The following is an 18,739-nucleotide window of genomic DNA, read 5'->3' as shown; positions in this document are numbered from 1 at the left end:
GACTTTTATTTTGTAATGTATTTCCTTCTCCACACATTTTCCACCCAGATTCCCTCACATGAAAACAAAAACCTACACTGGAGCAGAGACTGGGGGAAAAGTGGAAACAGGACAACTCGAGGGACACGTGGATATCTCTTCACCTGAAGTACCGGGGGATAAATTGAAAGCCAAAGGGAAAGGACACAAGTTTGGGATCGCGTTTCCTAAGGCTAAATACACAAAGTCAGGTCCCGCCTCTCATACTGGATCTGTGGAGCCGAAGCCTCCAAGAGTCGGCATCCAGGCACCATCGGCGGAGTTCAGTTTGTCTGGTGATAAAGATGTGGATGTGGAGAAGGCCAAGTTCAAAACACCTGATGTAGAGTTTGCACTCCCTTTAGGAAAAGGTGATGCATCCTCTCCCTCTGTGAAGGCAGAAATCAAAGCTCCTAATGTGAACATAAAAGGAGGAGCCGATGAAGCCGAGGGGAAAGTTAATGTAGACGTGGGCAAAGGGGATGCCAAGCTCAGGATGCCAAAGCTGAAACTACCCAAAGTTAGACTCTCACGCCACTCGGATGAGATTGATGGTGACATCAAGGTAAAAGCTGAGGGGATGAAACTGCCTGACGTTGATATAAACTCTCCGAACATAGAAATAGGAGTAGATGAGAAGATTAGTCTTCCCGAAGCCCATATCAGTAACCCAAAAATTCAAGGCAACCTCTCAGGAAAAGGGGGGTCCATTCAAATTCCCTCTGCTGATATATCTTTACCAAATTTGAAGGGAAAGTCTGACGTCTCACTCCCTGAATGCAAGGGAGGAGTGAAGACAGGAGTCAAAATGCCGACCATTGACGTCTCTGCGCCTGATATTGATTTGGAGTTCAATGCAGGAAAGAGAATACCAGACGAAGTGGAAGGCACTTTTAAAGGGCCCAAAGTTTCGATGCCAAAGGTTGACATCTCTTTACCAAAGATGGGCTCTCCTGGTGTGGATATTGAATGTCCAAAGGGTGGAGCAACATTCAGTCCACCTACTGTTGACATTTCTCTCCCAAAGGTGAAGTCAGAGAGCGGAGATGTGGACATGGACTATTACGTTGGAGGGGATGGCATGTTCAAAATGCCAGATTTTGATATAACTATGCCAAAAATTAAGCCATCAGAACAGGAACTGGAAGGAGGTTTCAAGTTACCCAAAGTAGACCTGATCCTCCCCAAAGGCAAAGCGGGACCAGGTGATGATGCGACAGGAGGAGCAGTTCGGTTACCATCATTTGGCATCTCACTCCCTAAAATGAAGACTGGCGAATTGGAGGTCATCACCGAAGGTCCTGAAGTGAAAGGTGATCAAATTAAAACGCCTGAAGTTGACATTTCTCTACCCAAAGGTAAAATGGAGGGAGAAGTAAAAGTCGACACTGGGAAGGGTGGTAAATTCAAAATGCCTTCTTTTGATGTGTCTCTGCCTAAGTTGAAACAACCAGAGGGTCATATAGAGGGCCCCGAGCTTGAGGGTGGAGCTGACCTCCGACCTATATCTCTGCCCGGAGGAAAGACAGAAGGTGACATCGAAATAGATGGTCCAACTGTGAAGGGAGGGAAGTTCAAAATGCCTTCGCTCAATATCAGATTGCCCAAAATGGGCTCATCCGGAGCTGACTTAGAAAAACCTGAGATTAAAGGAGGGAAAATTGATGTGCCATCAGCAGACATTTCTTTAACGAAACCCAAGGGTGAGATTGAGCTTGACGGGAAAGTAAAAGGAAGCAAATTCACCCTTCCCTCTGTAGACATTTCCCCACCAAAAATGAAGCTCCCTGAAGGAGACATAACGCTTGAGGGCCCTGAACTGCCAAATGTTGACTTCTCACTTCCAAGTTCAAACAACGAGGGCAACATGAAGCTTAAAGGAAGTGGCGATGGGAAATTTAAGATGCCATCATTAGACATTTCTCTTCCTGCTATGAAATCCCCTGATGGGGAAGTTACAATTGAAGGTCAACAGGAAGGTGATTTGAACTTTGAAGGTCCTGATATTAAGGTTAAATCACCAGAGGCAAACATAGATTTAAAAGGAGCTGAGATTAAAGGAGGGAGAATTAACGTGCCTACAATTGACTTCTCACTTCCCAAAGGTAAAGCAGAGGGAAAGAAAGATATTGAAGGACCCTCAGGCAAAGGAAGCAAGTTCAAGATGCCTTCATGTGATGTATCCCTTCCAAAGATGGCGCTTGAGGGAAATATCGAGGGAACCTCAGTTGATGTCTCACTTCCAAAAGGAAAAGCAGAGGTGGACGTAGAGACTAAAAGTAAAAAAGGGCATTTTCATCTACCTTCATTTGATTTTTCTAAAGTAAAATCAAAGCGAGGTAACGTCAATATCAAAGGGCCAGAAATTAAAGGTGGGGGAATAAAAGCGCCAACTGTTGAAATCTCACCCCCTCAAGGGACATTTGAAAGAGATATCAATCTGGGAGGTGTACGAAAAGGAGGTGAATTCAGTCTGCCGTCTGTAGACATCAGTCCACCTGGGGTCAAATTCCCAGAAGGAGATGTGAATTTTCAAGGTCCAAAAGTCAAAGGTGGGAAGTTTGAAATGCCGAAAATTGACCTCTCATTTGCTAAAGGAAACACAAAGGGAGACATTGATATTGACATCCACCCTAGAAAAGATGGGAATATTGAAATACCGTCCTATGATATCGGACTTCCTAAAGGCCAAGTCAAAGCTGGCCTCAATGTTGAAGGTCCTGAAGGAAAAATGGGAAAATTCAAAACACCCAAAATGGATATCTCACTTCCAAAATTGAACCTGCCAGAGGGTGACATCAGTGTTGAAGGACGTGAAATTAAAGGGAAAGTGGAAATGCCAACTGCTGATATTTCACTTCCTAAAGGAAAAATTGATGGAGATGTTGACATTGGAAGTCACCAAATGAAAGGAGCAAAATTTAACATGCCTTCAATTGACTTAAATCTCCCTAAGATGAAATCTAAGGACATGACTGTTGACATTAAAAAACCTGAAGGCCAAGGGGTGAAATTTGACGTGCCGTCATTGGATGTTTCAGCACCTCAGATAAAATCTCCTGAGGGAAATATCAGCTTCCAGGGTCCAGATGTGAAAGGACAACAAATAAATATGCCAGGTGTTGACATTTCACTTCCAAAAGCAAAAGGTGATGTTGGCATCTCTCTTGAAGGTCCTGAAGGGAAAAGTGGGAAAATGAAAATGCCAAAATTTGACATTTCATTGCCACGGGTGAACTTTCCTGATGCTGATGTCAAATTAAAGGGACCTGAGATGAAAGGCAGGAAAATTGAGATGCCAGACATTGATATTTCAGCCACAAAAGGAAAGGCTGAGGGTGAAATTGAAGTCGAGGGGCATGGCAGTAAAGGACGAAGGTTCCACATGCCTTCTGTTGACTTTTCTCTACCTAAAATGAAAGTTAAGGGACCAGAAGTCAACATAGAAGGTCCTGAACTTAAAGAAGGAAAAATCAACGTGCCAGATGTTGACATTTCACTTCCCAAAGGAAAGGTTGATGCAGACCTCAATGTTGAAGGCCCTGAGATAAAAGGAGGAAAATTAAAAATGCCCAAATTTGACATCTCTCTTCCAAAGACAAACCTGCCACAAGGCAATTTCGAAAAACCAGCGGTTGATATTTCACTAGGAAAAGTAAAGGAAGGTGTTGATGTTGATGGGAATATGGATAAAGGAGGCAAGTTTCATTTGCCCTCATTTGATATCTCTCTCCCTAAGATAAAATCAAAGGGAGCTGATATTAATATTGAGGGGCCAGAAATTAAAGGTGACATTACATTACCAGAAATAAAAGCAGAGGGTGATCTAAGTCTCATGGGACCTGATATGAAAGCAGGAAAGTGTAACTTACCATCTGCCGACGTTTCACTCCCCAAAGGAAATGTTGAAGGTGACTTTGATGTTGAGGGCCACGGAGTAAAAGGCGGCAAGTTTAAGATGCCAACATTTGATGTCTCATTGCCTAAAGTGAGTCTTCCACAGAGTGATGTCAAAGTAAAAAGCCCAGATATTAAGGGAGGAAAGATTGAAATGCCAGACATTGACATATCCCTCCCTAAAGGAGATATTGGAGGACATCCTAGCAAAGGAAGCAAGTTCCATATACCATCTATTAACATTAATCTTCCAAAAATGAAATCCAAAGGAACAGACATTAATGTTGAGTGTCCTGAAGTTAAAGGTGGAACAATAAACATGCCATCCCTTGATGTATCTCTGCCCAAAGTAAAATCTCCTGACATAGATGTCAGTCTTGAGGGTCCTGATGTGGAAGGAGGGAAGATCAAAATGCCTACTGTTGATGTTTCAATTCCCAAAGGAACAGCTGAGGGTGACATAAATGTCGAAGGCCCTGAAGTGAAAGGCGGAAAATTCAAGATGCCAAAATTTGATCTTTCTTTTCCAAAGCCTAGCTTTCCAAAGATTGATGCCAATGTGGAAGGACCAGATATGAAAGGAAAAATTGAAGGACCAACTGTTGATATAAAACTCCCAAAAGCAAAGACAGATATGGATATTGATGTGGACACTAGTAAAGGAAGCAAATTTCACATGCCCTCATTTGATATCTCTCTTCCTAAAATCAAAGCAAAGGGAGGTGACATTGACATTCATGGACCTGAATTCAAGGGTGATGTATCACTCCCTAAAATAAAGTCTCCAGAAGTAGATCTCAACCTCAAGGGCCCTGAGGGTGTGAGTGGAAATGTTGACTTACCAACCGCTGCTGTTACACTCCCCAAAGGGAACGTTGCAGGCGATTTTGAAGTGGAGGGCCCTGAGATTAAGGGTGGCAAATTTAAAATGCCCAGATTTGATGTGTCTTTACCAAAGATGAATCTCCCTGAAGGTGGTGTTAAATTTAAAGGCCCTGGAATCAAGACAGGAAATATTGAGATGCCAGATATGGATATTTCACTCCCTAAAGGAAAAGTGGAGGGTGATATTGAAATTGAAGGACCTGCTGGAAGAGGAAGCAAGTTCCACATGCCAAATATTGACTTTAATCTCCCTAAAATGAAAGCAAAGGGACCAGAGATAAACATTAAAGGTCCTGCGCTTAAGGGTGGCAAAATTAACATGCCTGACATTGATCTTGCACTCCCCAAAGGAAAGGTTGATACTGACCATAGCATTGAAAGTCCAGAGGTAAAAGGAGGCAAATTAAAAAGTCCCAAAGTGGATGTTTCACTTCCAACATTGGGTCTAGACGGTGGAGGCAAAGTTGAGGGACCTGGCATTAAAGGAAAAGTTGATATGCCAACCATTGATATCTCACTCCCTGAAGGAAAACCAAAGGCAAATATAGATATTGAGGGCCACAGTGGTAAGACTGGCAAGTTTCACATGCCCTCAATTAATATTTCTCTTCCAAAAATGAAAAGAAAGGAAACTAATGTTGACATTGAAGGGCCTGAATTTAAAGGAGACATTACACTTCCAGAAGGGAAATTTGAAGGTGACCTTAATGTTGAGGGACCTGAGATAAAAGGGAGTAAAGTTAAGTTGCCTACATTTAATGTGTCATTTCCCAAAATGAATCTCCCAGAGGGTGACGTCAAACTGAAAGCCCCAGACATCAAGATGCCAGACATCGATATATCACTCCCCAAAGGAAAGACACAGGGAGACATTGAAGCTGGAGGACATCAAGGCAAAGGAGGCAAGTTCCATATGCCCTCCTTTGATATTAATCTTCCAAAACTTAAGACTAAAGGAACAGAGATAAATGTAAAGAGTCCTGAAATAAAAGGTGGAAAGGTGGTGCCATCTCTTGATGTTTCTGGGCCCAAAGTTGAAACCCCTGACATAAATGTCAGTCTCAGTGGTCCTGATGTGGAAAAGGGGAAGATCAAAATACCCACCGTTGATGTCTCAATTCCTAAAGGAAATATTGAGGGTGACCTTGATTTGGAAGGTCCTGAAATGAAGAGCGGAAAGTTTAAAATGCCAAAATTTGATATGTCTTTACCAAAGGTTAGTCTCCCAAAGTTCGATGTGAATCTCGAAGGACCTGATTTGAAAGGAAAAATGGAAATGCCCAAAGCTGATGTTTCACTCCCAAAGACAGGTGTGGATATTGATGTGGGCACTGGTAAAGGAAGCAGGTTTCACATGCCCTCAGTTGATATCACGCTTCCTAAAATCAAGACAAAAGGAGTCGATGTTAACATTCAGGGACCTGAAGTCAAGGGTGACCTGTCACTGCCTAAAACAAAGTCACCAGAAGTAGACATTAGTTTAAAAAGTCCTGAGATGAAGAGTGGAAATGTTGACTTGCCAACGGTTGAGATATCTCTCCCCAAAGGAAAAGTTGAGGGGGACATTGATGTGGAGGGCCCTGAGGGAAAGAGTGCTAAATATAAGTTGCCAAAATTTGACATGTCCTTACCAAAGATGAGCCTCCCAGAAGGTGACATCAAAATGAAAGGACCAGACTTTAAGGTAGGTAAGATTGAGATGCCAGATATTGATATAACACTACCCAAAGGAAAAGTACAAGGAGACTTTGAAATTGAAGGACATTCTAGTAAAGGAGGCAAGTTCCATATGCCAACCTTTGACATTACTCTTCCAAAAATGAAGACTAAAGGACCAGAGATAAATGTCAAGGCTCCTGAATTCAATGGAGGAAAAATGGATATGCCATCTCTTGATGTTTCTGGGCCCAAAATCAAATCTCCTGACATAGACGTCAGTCTCAAGGGTCCTGACATGGAGGGAGGGAAGATCAAAGTGCCGACTGCTGATGTTTCAATTCCTAAAGGAAATATTGAGGGTGACCTTAATTTGGAATGTCCTGAGATGAAGAGTGGAAAGTTTAAAATGCCAAAATTTGATATGTCCTTACCAAAGGTTAGTCTCCCAAAGTTCGATGTGAATCTGGAAGGACCTGATATGAAAGGAAAAACTGAAATGCCCAAAGCTGATGTTTCACTCCCAAAAGCAAAGACAGATGTGGATATTAATGTGGGGTCAGGTAAAGGAAGCAGGTTTCACATGCCTTCAGTTGACTTCTCACTACCTAAAATCAAAGCAAAGGGAGTTGATGTTGACATTCAAGGACCTGAAGTCAAGGGTGATGTGTCACTCCCTAAAATGAAGTCTCCAGAAGTAGACATCAACTTCAAGGCCCCTGAGGGTGTGAGTGGAAATGTTGACTTACCAACCGCTGCTGTTACACTCCCCAAAGGGAATGTTGCGGGCGATTTTGAAGTGGAGGGCCCTGAGATTAAGGGTGGCAAATTTAAAATGCCCAGATTTGATGTGTCTTTACCAAAGATGAATCTCCCTGAAGGTGGTGTCAAATTTAAAGGCCCTGGAATCAAGACAGGAAATATTGAGATGCCAGATATGGATATTTCACTCCCCAAAGGAAAAGCCGACATTGAAGTGGAAGGCCCTGAGATGAAGGGTGATAAATTTAAAATGCCAAAATTTGATATTTCCTTACCAAAGATGAGTCTTCCAGAAGGTGACATCAAAATTAAAAGTCCAGACTTCAAAGGAGGCAAGATTGAGATGCCAGACATTGATATATCTCTCCCCAAAGGAAAAACCCAAGGAGACATAGACTTTGAAGGGCATGCTGGAAAAGGAGGCAAGTTTCATATGCCATCCATCTCTCTTCCTCATATGAAGGCAAAAGGACCAGATGTGAGCATAGAAGGTCCTGAACTTAAAGGTGGAAAAATCAGCATCCCAACTACAGACTTGTCACTGCCTGGTGGAAAAGCCCAAGCTGACCTCGATATCGAGGGTCCAGATATGAAAGGAGGTAAATTCAAAATGCCTAAAGTCGGTATTTCAATTCCAAAGATGAATCTGCCAGAAGGTGATGTCACTCTGGAAGGACCAGAGATGAGGAAAGGAAAGATCACAGGACCAGCTGTTGACATTTCACTACCAGAGGGAAAGGTTGAGGGAGATATCAATATTGAAGGCCCATCTGGAAAGGGAAAATTCAAAACGCCTAATGTTCAAGTTGAAAAACAAGGTGGGGGGCTCCATATGCCAAATCTTGACATAAATCTTCCCAAATTTGATCTAAACCTTGGCCTTCCCTCTGCACGGAAAGACAAAGGCCTTAAGGTGGACATAAGTGGCCCTGATGTATCAAGTGATTTGGAGATGTCAGGTCCCAAAGGACATATCACAGCCCCTAAGCTGAGTATTGAGGGTGCAAACATTGAAACAGGTGATATAGAAGATCCAGGTGCATCCCTCAAACTTCCCACACTCAAACTACCGACGGTTGACATCTCAGCTCCAAAGGTTGATCTCGACTTTGGCCTTACCAAACCTAAAGGTGACGATGTGGAAATGGAGCTTCTGAAAGCAGAAGGAGGTAGGCCTTCTTCGGGGGGAAGCTTTGATCTCCCTGACATTTCTCTCAAAGTCCCTAGTTTCACTCTTCCAAGGTTTGGTGGAAAGTCAAAGAGTGGTGATTTGGCAATATCAGGAAACAAGCCAGACACTTCCCTTAATCCACCACATGTAGAAGGAGAAATCAGGGCACCATCAGTGGAGTTTGATGGAGATGGGAAAGTCAAGGTAAAGAAACCAAAACTCAAATTCCCTTCGTTTGGAATGTCCAAAAAGGATGCAGATGTATCGCTGTCTTGCCCCGATGTTGATGTAAAAGGGAAAAAGGGGAAAACTGGAGCATCAGATTTCAAAGCTGAGACTCCCGACAACAAGACAAAATACAAAATCAAATTCCCCAAGTTTAAAATGTCCTCACCGAAAGTTCAACTCCCTGAGGGAGAGGTTGGTGCTAAGGCAGATGTACACGGTAAAGGTGGATTTCATGCACCTGATGTCAAACTTCCAAAGTTCTCCATGCCAGGATTTGGCTTTAAAGAAAAAGATTTAGGTAAGCCAAGTGGTGAACTCGAAGCTAAGGCCAAAGTCAAGATGCCTTCTATTGAACTATCACTACCAGCAGCTAAAACACCAGAGACGGAGGTTCTTATTCCAAAAGCAGAAGTTGATGTTTCAGAGGCTGATATTAAAGGTTATGAAGGAAACCTTAAAATCCCCAAGGTGCCAACAATCGATGTTTCCATCCCCAAAATAGACTTGGATGTATCCTTGCCAAAAGGAAAGTCCCAAAAGATGGAGGTACCAGATGTGGAGCTAAAAGGAGGAGAAGGAAAATTCAAAATGCCTCAAATAACAATGCCATCAATAGATGTGACCCTTCCTAAAGGAAAATCTAAGGATCTTCATGCCCCAGATGTAGAAGTAGAAGGAGGCCAATTTAAAATGCCTTATGTCAAGATGCCTTCAGTTGATATAACTTTACCAAAAACAAAAACTGGACAAACTGATCCTCCAGATGTTGGTGTAAAAGTAGAGGGGGGAAAATTCACAATGCCCAGCATCAAAATGCCAAATATTGGCATTTCTAAAGAAAAGAAATTAGAAGGGCCAGATGTGGAAATTGAAGGTGCAGGAAAGTTAAAGATGCCGCACATCAAAATGCCCAATGTTGACATCAGCCTTCCAAGAATGAAAACCAAAGAGGGTAATATCCCAGATGTGGAAATACACTCAGGGGACAAAGGAGCAAAATTCACAATGCCCCATCTCACTATGCCTTCATTTGATATTTCACTGCCAAAAGTAAAGACCGAAGCCCCAGAAGTTGAAGTGGAGGGGATTGCAGAGGGAAAGATAAAAAAGCCCACTATTGACGTGTCTCTTCCTACAGGAAAATTCAAAGGCCCTGAGGCACCTGAATTAGAAATGGCTGGAAAAGGAGAAGGAAAACTCAAGATGCCACACATGAGAATACCAGATGTTGATATCTCTCTACCGAAGGGAAAGATTGAAGGTCCAGTGCTGGAGACCAAAGGCAAAGGGGGAAAATTCAAGCTGCCCCATGCCAGCATACCCACTGTTGATATTTCACTTCCCGAAGGAACTGTTGATAGTCCAGATGTTGAAATAGAAGGAAGTTCTGGGGGGAAATTCAAACTGCCTCATTGGAAAATGCCAGATTTTGATGTATCTCTGCCCAAAGGACATCTTAAAGGTCCAGAGGCGGAGATCAAAGGAGAAAAAGGTACATTTAAAATGCCAAACATCAGCATTTCACTGCCCAAAGGAAGGTTTGAAGGTCCAGATGTTGCAACAGAAGGAGATGTAGGAGGGAAATTCAAAACACCATACAAGAAAATGCCTTCAGCTGACATTTCACTGCCCAAAGGAAAGATTGAAGGTCCAGATGTTGAGATGAAAGAAAATATGGGAGGAAGATTCAAAATGCCCCATGTGAAATTGCCAAATGTTGACTTTACATTGCCTACAAGAAAAGATGGCCCAGAGTTGGAGACTAAAGGGGAAGGTGGGAAATTTAAGATGCCACACGTAACTCTGCCTTCAGTTGATATTTCATTACCTAAAGCAAAACTTGAAGGTCCAGACTTAGAGACAGAAACAGGTGCAGAAGGGAAACTCAAAATGCCTAATATTAAAATGCCAAATGTTGATCTCTCTCTACCCAAAGGAAAATCTTACAAAATTGAAGGAGCAGAGGTGGAGATTGAAGGACAAGACAAAACTGGAAAACTGAGAATGCCACATATGACATTGCCTTCAATAGATGTTTCACTACCAAAGGTTCGGGCAGAAGGTCCTAATCTTGATTTTAAGGGTGAGGAAGGAAGGTTTAAGATGCCAAAAGTTGGCATATCTTTACCTAAAGGAAAAGCTTCAGTTGAAGGTACGGAGGTGGATTTAAACAGAGATGTAGGACAAATCAAGATGCCAAATGTAGATATAACTATTCCTAAAGGAAATGCACATATTGAAACACCAGCAGGGGAAATAGAGGTACAAGGAGGAAACATCAAACCTCCACATATCAAAATACCAAAAGTTAATATTTCCCTCCCTAAAGGTAATACCAAAGATACTGGACTACCTGCTCCAAAGGTGGAAGTCTCAGGTCCAAATGATAATCTTCCCAAGGGAGAAATAGTGGTGCCAAATGCAGATTTTAACTTACCAAAGAAAGAAGTCGGCTTGCATGTTGAGGGAGATCACAAACCTCATAAACTCAAAATGCCAACAATAGATATCAAAGGCCCAAAAGGAGATCTAGAGCTTGACATAGGACTTCACAGAGAAGAGGGCAAGAAGGACAAGAAAAGAGTTGAACTACCCGACTTGGACCTAAGCACAGCAGGAACTAGTGGCAATGTAAAGGGACCCAAAGTCAAAGGAACAAAATTTAAGGTTGGAAAGCAAAAAAAGAAGTCTGGTGGAGATGTATCAGGAGAAGAAAAGCCATCTGTCGATGAGGAATTAAGCATCCAAGTCAAGCAAAATGGACATACAGAAGGCAAAGATCACATTAACGTCCCAACAGTAGAAGTGTCAGTGCCAAGTGTTAGTGTGAAACCAGAAACAGGGGGGAGGGGAGATCACTCTAATTCCAGTGCAGAAATCAAAGTCCCTAGGATACCAGACATAGAGTTTGACATTGGTTCATTGCAAGATGATGGCACAGAAAAGGGAAACAAAGTAAAAATCCCTAAATTTGGTGTACCATTACCCTCCATCGCTTCTCCTGAGAGAAGGATGGATATCTACGGGCAAGAAGTCCAATATCAAGGCCCTAAAATGCCCAAAGTAAAGAAAGCTGTATTTGTCTTGGCGAATCCTCCTGAAGCAAATGAGCCCACTGGAAGCACCAGCCTCCAGAAAGAGGATGCAATAGGTGAGGCAGAGAAAGAAGAAATCAAAGTGAAGATGCCCAAAATCAAAATGAAGCCAAGTTTTGGTAAGTCCAAAGGTAAATCAGCCACAGCAAGTCCAGAAAGAGGAGAAGAAGAGAGGTCACAGGGAGGAAAGATAAAAATGCCAGACGTTTCATTTTCCTCCAGTAAATCAGGGTCATTGGATGTTGCTCTTAAGGGAGACAGTTCAAGTGTCAATGGAGAAAAAGAGGCAAGTCTTCACAAGGGCTCCAAGGATGATAAAGGGACATTTGGTGGTAAAATCAAACTTCCAAAGGTGGAGTTCACAAGTCCATATGGCAAAATGGTTGCAGGGCAGGAGGGCACAGAAAGAAGTGTGAAAACAGGAAAGGATTCATCTCCAAGAGAAATAAGGGGGGATGCCAAAGGGTTTAAAATGGAAGTTACATCACAGTCGTCAAAAGAGGTGGTGTCATCTCAAGCCAGAACAGAAATGTTGGACAGGGACAGCTCTGAATCTCCCAGTGGATTCAGCACCGAGTACAGCTCGACAAGGGTTCAGATGTGGAGTGAAATGGAGAGCAAAAGGGACGATGAGGGAAAAGAATCGTCCAAATGGTTCAAGGTCCCAAAGATCACTCTGAAGCCACACTCCTCAGGTAAGGATGAAGCAGTTCTTAAGACAACACAAGAAGGTTATACATTTTCTTTTGAGTACCTTTTATGTGTTTCTAACACACTATCTCCTGTTTGTCTCTGCTACGTTAGCCTAAGATTCTTTTCCTTCTATATTCCTACTGTTCTCCTCTCAATGTTTTCTTTTACGTTTCCTCTCTTTGTTTCCCCCCCGCCTGCCTTTAATTCAGCCAGGACAGGTTTCCTTCAGATAACCCCAGAGGCTTCGCCTCAGGCCCAGCGGCGGGGCGAGATAGGAGGTGAGGTTGATGTCTCGGGGTCTTTCTGCCTCCACACCTCAGAGCACAACTTCGCCACCCAACAAACATCTGAAGAGCACCAAGTCTCTTCCACGGAGGAGGGAACTGTTACCATGGTGACCAAAACCACCAGAATCACCCGGCAACTGGTTACAAGTGAAATGCGAGCAGGAGAATCCTCAACAACCACAACCACAACCCACCAGGTGTCAGACTTCAACCACTGAGAATGCTGTACTGATATCTTAAAAGTCTGTTAATGTCTTTATTGTTGTTGTTGTTGTTTTTTTCTTATCTTTAAATTCTGGTGAGGTTGCAGTGTTTATTTAAGCACAGCCTGCAATGTGTTAACCTCTGTTAAGTAAAAGTTTTTTACTTATTTTAATAGGTCATGTTTGAATGTAATCAAATATAGTTTGATTTTTGTCAGCCAGCATGATTGTTATTGCAGCAAAAGAGTAATATATATTTCCCTATTTTCATTTTAGCTGTTACTGTTTTGTTACTGTTTTTTTAGTTGTGTTTTTTTTTTTGGTTTAATCTTTATTATTTATCCAGTTTCGTTTGCTTTAAGAGTTTTACTCTGGATGTGAACATGTCAGGTTATTCGGTTATTTATTGTTGTTTGTGGATTCAGAATGGGCCATAATTAGCCAGTTATTCACATCACCATAATGGATTAAACCCTTTGTTTTATGAGTACTTCTAAATAATTAATTTTGTGCCACTATAGTACAAGCCAGAGTAATATTTATGTAAATATATAGACAGTATATCATACCTTCTTTTTTTTTAAGCAGCTTCCCTTCAGTCCAAATGTAATTATTTTCATATTCACTATAGTCTGGAGTTGAAATAATATTTATCATCTGATGACTTGTTTTTCTTGTGTAGAAGTAAAAAGTGTGAATTTTAAGAGATTATAGGTTATGTTCATTTTCTGCCACAGATTTTATTGTAGACATTTAGTTGGTGCTGTTTCCAGAATAAAAGGTGATTTATGCTTCTACGCCGAACCAACGGCGGAGGTTGTGATTGGTCCTCTTGGCAGCATTGTATTTCCTCCTACGCATTTCCCGCTATTACTTCTTCGAGCTGGATAGGAAGATAGATTGCTGAATTGTGAGTGAAAATGACTGTTGTTCAACATTTATCAGCTTCAACTTACATAAGATGTGCTTTACTTGCACCGCTGCCATGTATAAACTACACGAAGGAGGTAAATAAATGGAACCTCAGGCTCAGCGTTGAGAAAAGAACCTGCACTGCACTAGTGTTTGGTGGTGGAATTACAGCGCAACGCAACCAACGATGGCCAACCACGACGCAGGTGCCGTTGCGTAGTCGCTTTGCAGAAGCATAAATCACACTTAAGTCACACTGAGTGAGCCGACACTCTGGACTCTTTTTCTGCTGTGGGGATCAAACCTGCGACCTTCTGGTTGCAGGTTTCTCTCAGACATGTTGGCCAACCTGCTGCTAATACATTTTATATTTACATTTTTACTGTACACTGCCTGAAAAGTACACCCACTGTATATTTTGTGAATGATGCTTCGGCCTCAAGATTCACCTGACTGCTGATTTTTTGAATCCTGACTGTGAACTTTATTGACGTTTAAACACATAGAGAGTGAGTTGGCAGGAATTTGAGGGCTCTAAATACGAAATTCTGAGGACATTTAAAGGTATAACTGTAAATCTTACACTTTCGTCCTAAATTATGCCATTATAAGGCTGCTGCAATGAGACTAGAGAAGGAGTGGCGAGCCTTGAGCTTGTTCAAAAGCCATTGTGTTACGAAATATGTCCTCTCTTGACATAAGAGGGGAAAACAATTCACAATTTTTCCTTTAATTAAAATGCCTTTAGTAGTCTGAATTTGTTCTCTTTAATATTTTAGTGCCTTTCACTCTTTTATTTTATTTTTCAAAAGCTGTGACCTCTATTGAAGGTATAAATTGCTCTGGATTTGAGGGACAAAAGCCTTGCACCAAATTTCATTTTTATTTTATTTTATTTATTTTACTAGGTTTGGTGTATGGAATGAATTTGTGTGATATGCATGAAAAAGTCCAGAAAAAAAACCACTATCAGGTTTGCTTCATTAACTAAGTTTAACACCATATACTGTACCTGTTTTGCAGGTGAGAAGTAGGTCTTTAAAAAGCTGTGGCAAGAATAGTGACTTGTCAAAATAACACACACTGAGTGGTATCTACTGTAAGTGTATAGATATTTTTACCTTTCTGGTTTAAAGTCTTTGAGTTTCTTTTTCATTTTAAGGGTTTCAGTGCCAAGTGTTTTGTCAAAGCTGGAAAGAATGTTGTTTTAAAATGCTGCAGCAATAAAAAAAATTATATTCACACATGAAGTCTGTTTCATGTTGTTCGGACCCAAGTCATGAAAACTGAATGCTGATGCAGGTGAATTTTAAAAAATCTCTTTATTCTGACTCATCCATCTCAGTCAGAGAACGAATAAAGACAAGATCATGTCAGGCTGGTTGAGATGCAATAAATAACCAAGCAGAGAAAATTTCAGATTCTTTAGAAAGAAACCTCTGACATCTTATAGATGTTATAGAATTGATTAGAATATGGAGTTGATATTAAACTTTGATGTTCGTTTTTAAAGCTCCTAATGGCCTCGCACCCTTGTATTTATCAGAGCTTTTACCTGTCTGTAATCCAGGTAGAGCGCTGAGATCATTAATCAACTTTTGCTGGAAATCCCGAGGTCAAAATATAAACACTGGGCTTTTAACACCCAGTAGTGTGATGACACTTTTTTATTAGATTTTGTTGTATTTAGATCTCAAAGTTTTATTTTATTTAGACGGGACAATGCATATTCATGAACACTACATTAAGCAGTGTAAATACAGCGGGTTTAGCAGAAATGCTAGTTTCCACCCGCAGTCCCCACAAACAACCAGACACACTCACACTCACGGGCAATTTAGAATGATCAATTTACCTAGCATGCATATTTTTGGACTGTAGGAGGAAACCAGAGTACCCAGAGGAAACCCACGCAAGCACGGGGAGAACATGCAAACTCCACACAGAAAGACCCTGCTGGGCCTGTGAGTCGAAACGGGAACCTTCTTGCTGTGAGGCAACAGTGCTAACCACTAAGTCACCGTGCTGCCCAAAAAATGGTTTTATTGTTTTTGATTGTTCTTATTTATCCTCCTTTTTATCTATTACTTGCTGTAAAGCACTTTGGCACACCAAAATGCTGTTGTAAAGTGCTATATAAATAAAGTACATTACCTTACATTACATCCGTACCCATTGCATTGACTTGTCAATCACAGGTTGTCCACGCCCCCTAAAGCACATACTGCAAATATTATACTCTTAGAAGGACCATGACTTACAAATTTAACACTTAAAAATTTACATTTAAGGGCATAAAAGCATCATGAAAGTTTTTATTATGTTCACAAATCAGGTGAAATTTAATCTCCGGTCTTTCAAGAACCGCAGATGTCGCCCCCTGTTGGCCATTACATGAATAATGATGTCATCACGATGGCTGTTCATCTTTGATATACAGTTTAAAATTTGTGCTCATTCTTGTCTTTAAAAATCTGAAATTAATTAATGCAGAAGGACCGTTCCCTACTTAGTAATACATATTCCTCCGTTTATAAAAATATGAATAAAGATTAGCGCAAGTATTAACTGCAGTGACCAACAAAAAAAAAACACTCAAAAATTCAAATATTTTAAGAAAAGATTGAATTTTCAACTTTGTTTTATGTCAGAGAAAAGACACGTGACACAGAAAGCACATGAATTACAACTATTTTAAAATGTCTAGGGAGAAGCATTGGAGCAATCCTGTGCACACGGGTGCATGACGTCTGTGCATGGTGTGTGTATGTGTGTGATTTCATCTACCGTGATGATGCTGTTCCACGTAGGCCTTACGACATGCGCGCAAGTGTGTGAGAGAGTAGAGAAAATGCTGCTGTATGAGGGGTAAACAGTGCCACAGGGAGGACGGAAATGAAAAACCCTGAAAAAAAAACTGCAGCATCAGTTATAAACACTTCAACAAGATTAACATATAAACAACATCTCGGTGTCTGGACCGCAGTGTTGATATCTGCATCTGCTCGCACGTTCCTGTGGCTGCTTTCCCCTCCAAGCTCCATCCTGGCCGGGGACCTCCAGGATTCAACACTGCAGGAACTAATTTCTAAGAAAGTTTTCTTAAAAAGCCTTGTTTCAAGAAATTTTGAGGACTATTTTAGACTGTTTTGTTAGTTTGAAGATTTCTAATCAATAATATTTCTTTCACCCCATTTGCAAAGATATTGTTGCTTAAAATAAGACAATTTTGACTAGCTTCATGGACTATTAGGCTTATCTCTAGAGGGACCCTGATAGCAATCAAATTTGGCTGTAATCAGGAGCTCCTTTTGGCACCGTTGCCTAAGTTACACCCGTGCCAAGTGCTATTTGGGGCAGATGTGTCCCAAAGTTCAGGAGCTAGGCCCAACTCGGGTTTGGGATGTGTTTGGGCCAGATGAGGCTGCGATTGCATTAGCAAGGGGTGACATGGGATGAGACAAGAACAATAGGGGCCAAGTGTGGCCCAAAGAGATTGAAAAACAGAGTCATGTATAATGTATAAATAGGCTATAGTTTAGTGATCACTGGATTGTCTGGATTGTCTTTTCTAACCACTAGGAAGTCTTTCAGTATCAGAAAGTTCTTCGGTCTGTGTAGGTGGTTCTCCTTCCATGATGGTTCCTTCTCTCTTTCCTCTCCTCTCTGAGTTCCTGTTACCTAAGACGTTCACTGATGTACTGATATCTATAAAAGTCTTTTAATGTCTTTATCGTTTCTGTTGTTGTTGTTGTTATCTTTAAATTCTGGTGAAGTTGCAGTGTTTATTTAAGCACAGCCTGCAATGTGGTTAATCTCTGTTAAGTTAAAGTTTTTAACTTTATATTTGAATAGGCCATGTTTGAATGTTATCAAATATAGTTTGATTTTTGTCAGCCAGCATGATTGTTATTGCAGAAACAGAGTAATATATATTTCCCTTTTTTCATTTAAGCTGTTACTGTTTTGTTACTGTTTTTTTAGTAACAAAACTAAAGGTTACTCGGTTATTTATTGTTGTTTGTGGATTCAGAATTAGCCAGTTATTCGCATCAGCATAATGAATTAAACCCTTTATTAAACCCAGCAAGTTCTTCGGTCTAGGGGGTTCTCCTTGCATGATGGTTCCTTCTGTTTTTCCTGTTACCCAAGACATTCACTTTGCAGTTCATCATTGGGGGCTATCTTCATGTTTCACATTGGATGGTGTCTTTGATTCTCACGAGTTCCCATCGTTCTACCTTCTACAGTCTCGAGGTGTTGGACTTGGGGGTGAAATCCTCCATTCATCATAAGTTTTCTTCGTTTGACATCAGGCTACTATACCAGCGGGGCACCTGATCACCTGCAGAGCTTATGTGATGATGGCCTGATACTGATGATACGGGTAACTCACGATTCAATACTGTGGCGATATGTGGCCCATGATAACGATAATATCACAATACACGATATCTACGATATTCGATATATTGTAAGAAATTTCATCAACGATATATCACGATATATGTGACTGAAAAAGAAAAAAATACCCAGAAAAAGGAAAACGTCTGTAGTTATGCATTTATTAAATGCCAAAACTTCATACAATGTAGTAAATAAAGTGCATTTGTATAGAGCCTCACTGCCTCCTAGTCCTCTAAATGTAAACACTGTACAGCTGGACAAATTGAAGTGCATGAACAATAGTGCGGTGACAACCGCGTAAATCCATTATGTGTGTTGTAATAAAATATCGATATTTGCTGTCAGTTTATCGATTATTTATTGCGAAAGAGAGCACACCAATATATTGCAATATCGATTTTTTTCCCCACCACTACTATACAGTATGAGGAAATAAAGCCTTCAAAAGCTCTAATCAGTAAACATAGGTGACGTCACAGAGGGCTTGTCCAGTAATTATACATTGACTCTGCAAAAACCTCAGAA

The 18,739-nt window shown here is 41.1% G+C and overlaps 1 protein-coding gene across 6 annotated transcripts in view; it reads left to right on the top strand.

Annotated features, from left to right (window-relative positions):
* prx (periaxin) overlaps window positions 1-15,049 on the top strand; it is a 46,091-nt gene extending 31,042 nt beyond the window's left edge. For 5 of the 6 annotated variants that reach the window (XM_061719842.1, XM_061719846.1, XM_061719844.1 and 2 more), the window contains 2 exons: window positions 49-12,407; window positions 12,615-15,049. In XM_061719842.1, coding sequence (XP_061575826.1) covers window positions 49-12,407; window positions 12,615-12,910 — 12,655 coding nt within the window. In that variant the 3' untranslated portion in view covers window positions 12,911-15,049. Of the gene's footprint in view, window positions 1-48; window positions 12,408-12,516 lie in introns of all 6 variants that reach the window. The other variant, XM_061719845.1, reaches the window with a different exon arrangement.
* Window positions 15,050-18,739: the final 3,690 nt, after the last annotated feature.

The sequence above is a fragment of the Cololabis saira genome, chromosome 4 (assembly GCF_033807715.1).
Source record: "Cololabis saira isolate AMF1-May2022 chromosome 4, fColSai1.1, whole genome shotgun sequence".
NCBI lineage: Eukaryota > Metazoa > Chordata > Actinopteri > Beloniformes > Belonidae > Cololabis > Cololabis saira.
The sequence above is the reverse complement of the archived record's forward strand: the minus strand, read 5'-3'. Positions and strand labels throughout refer to the sequence as shown.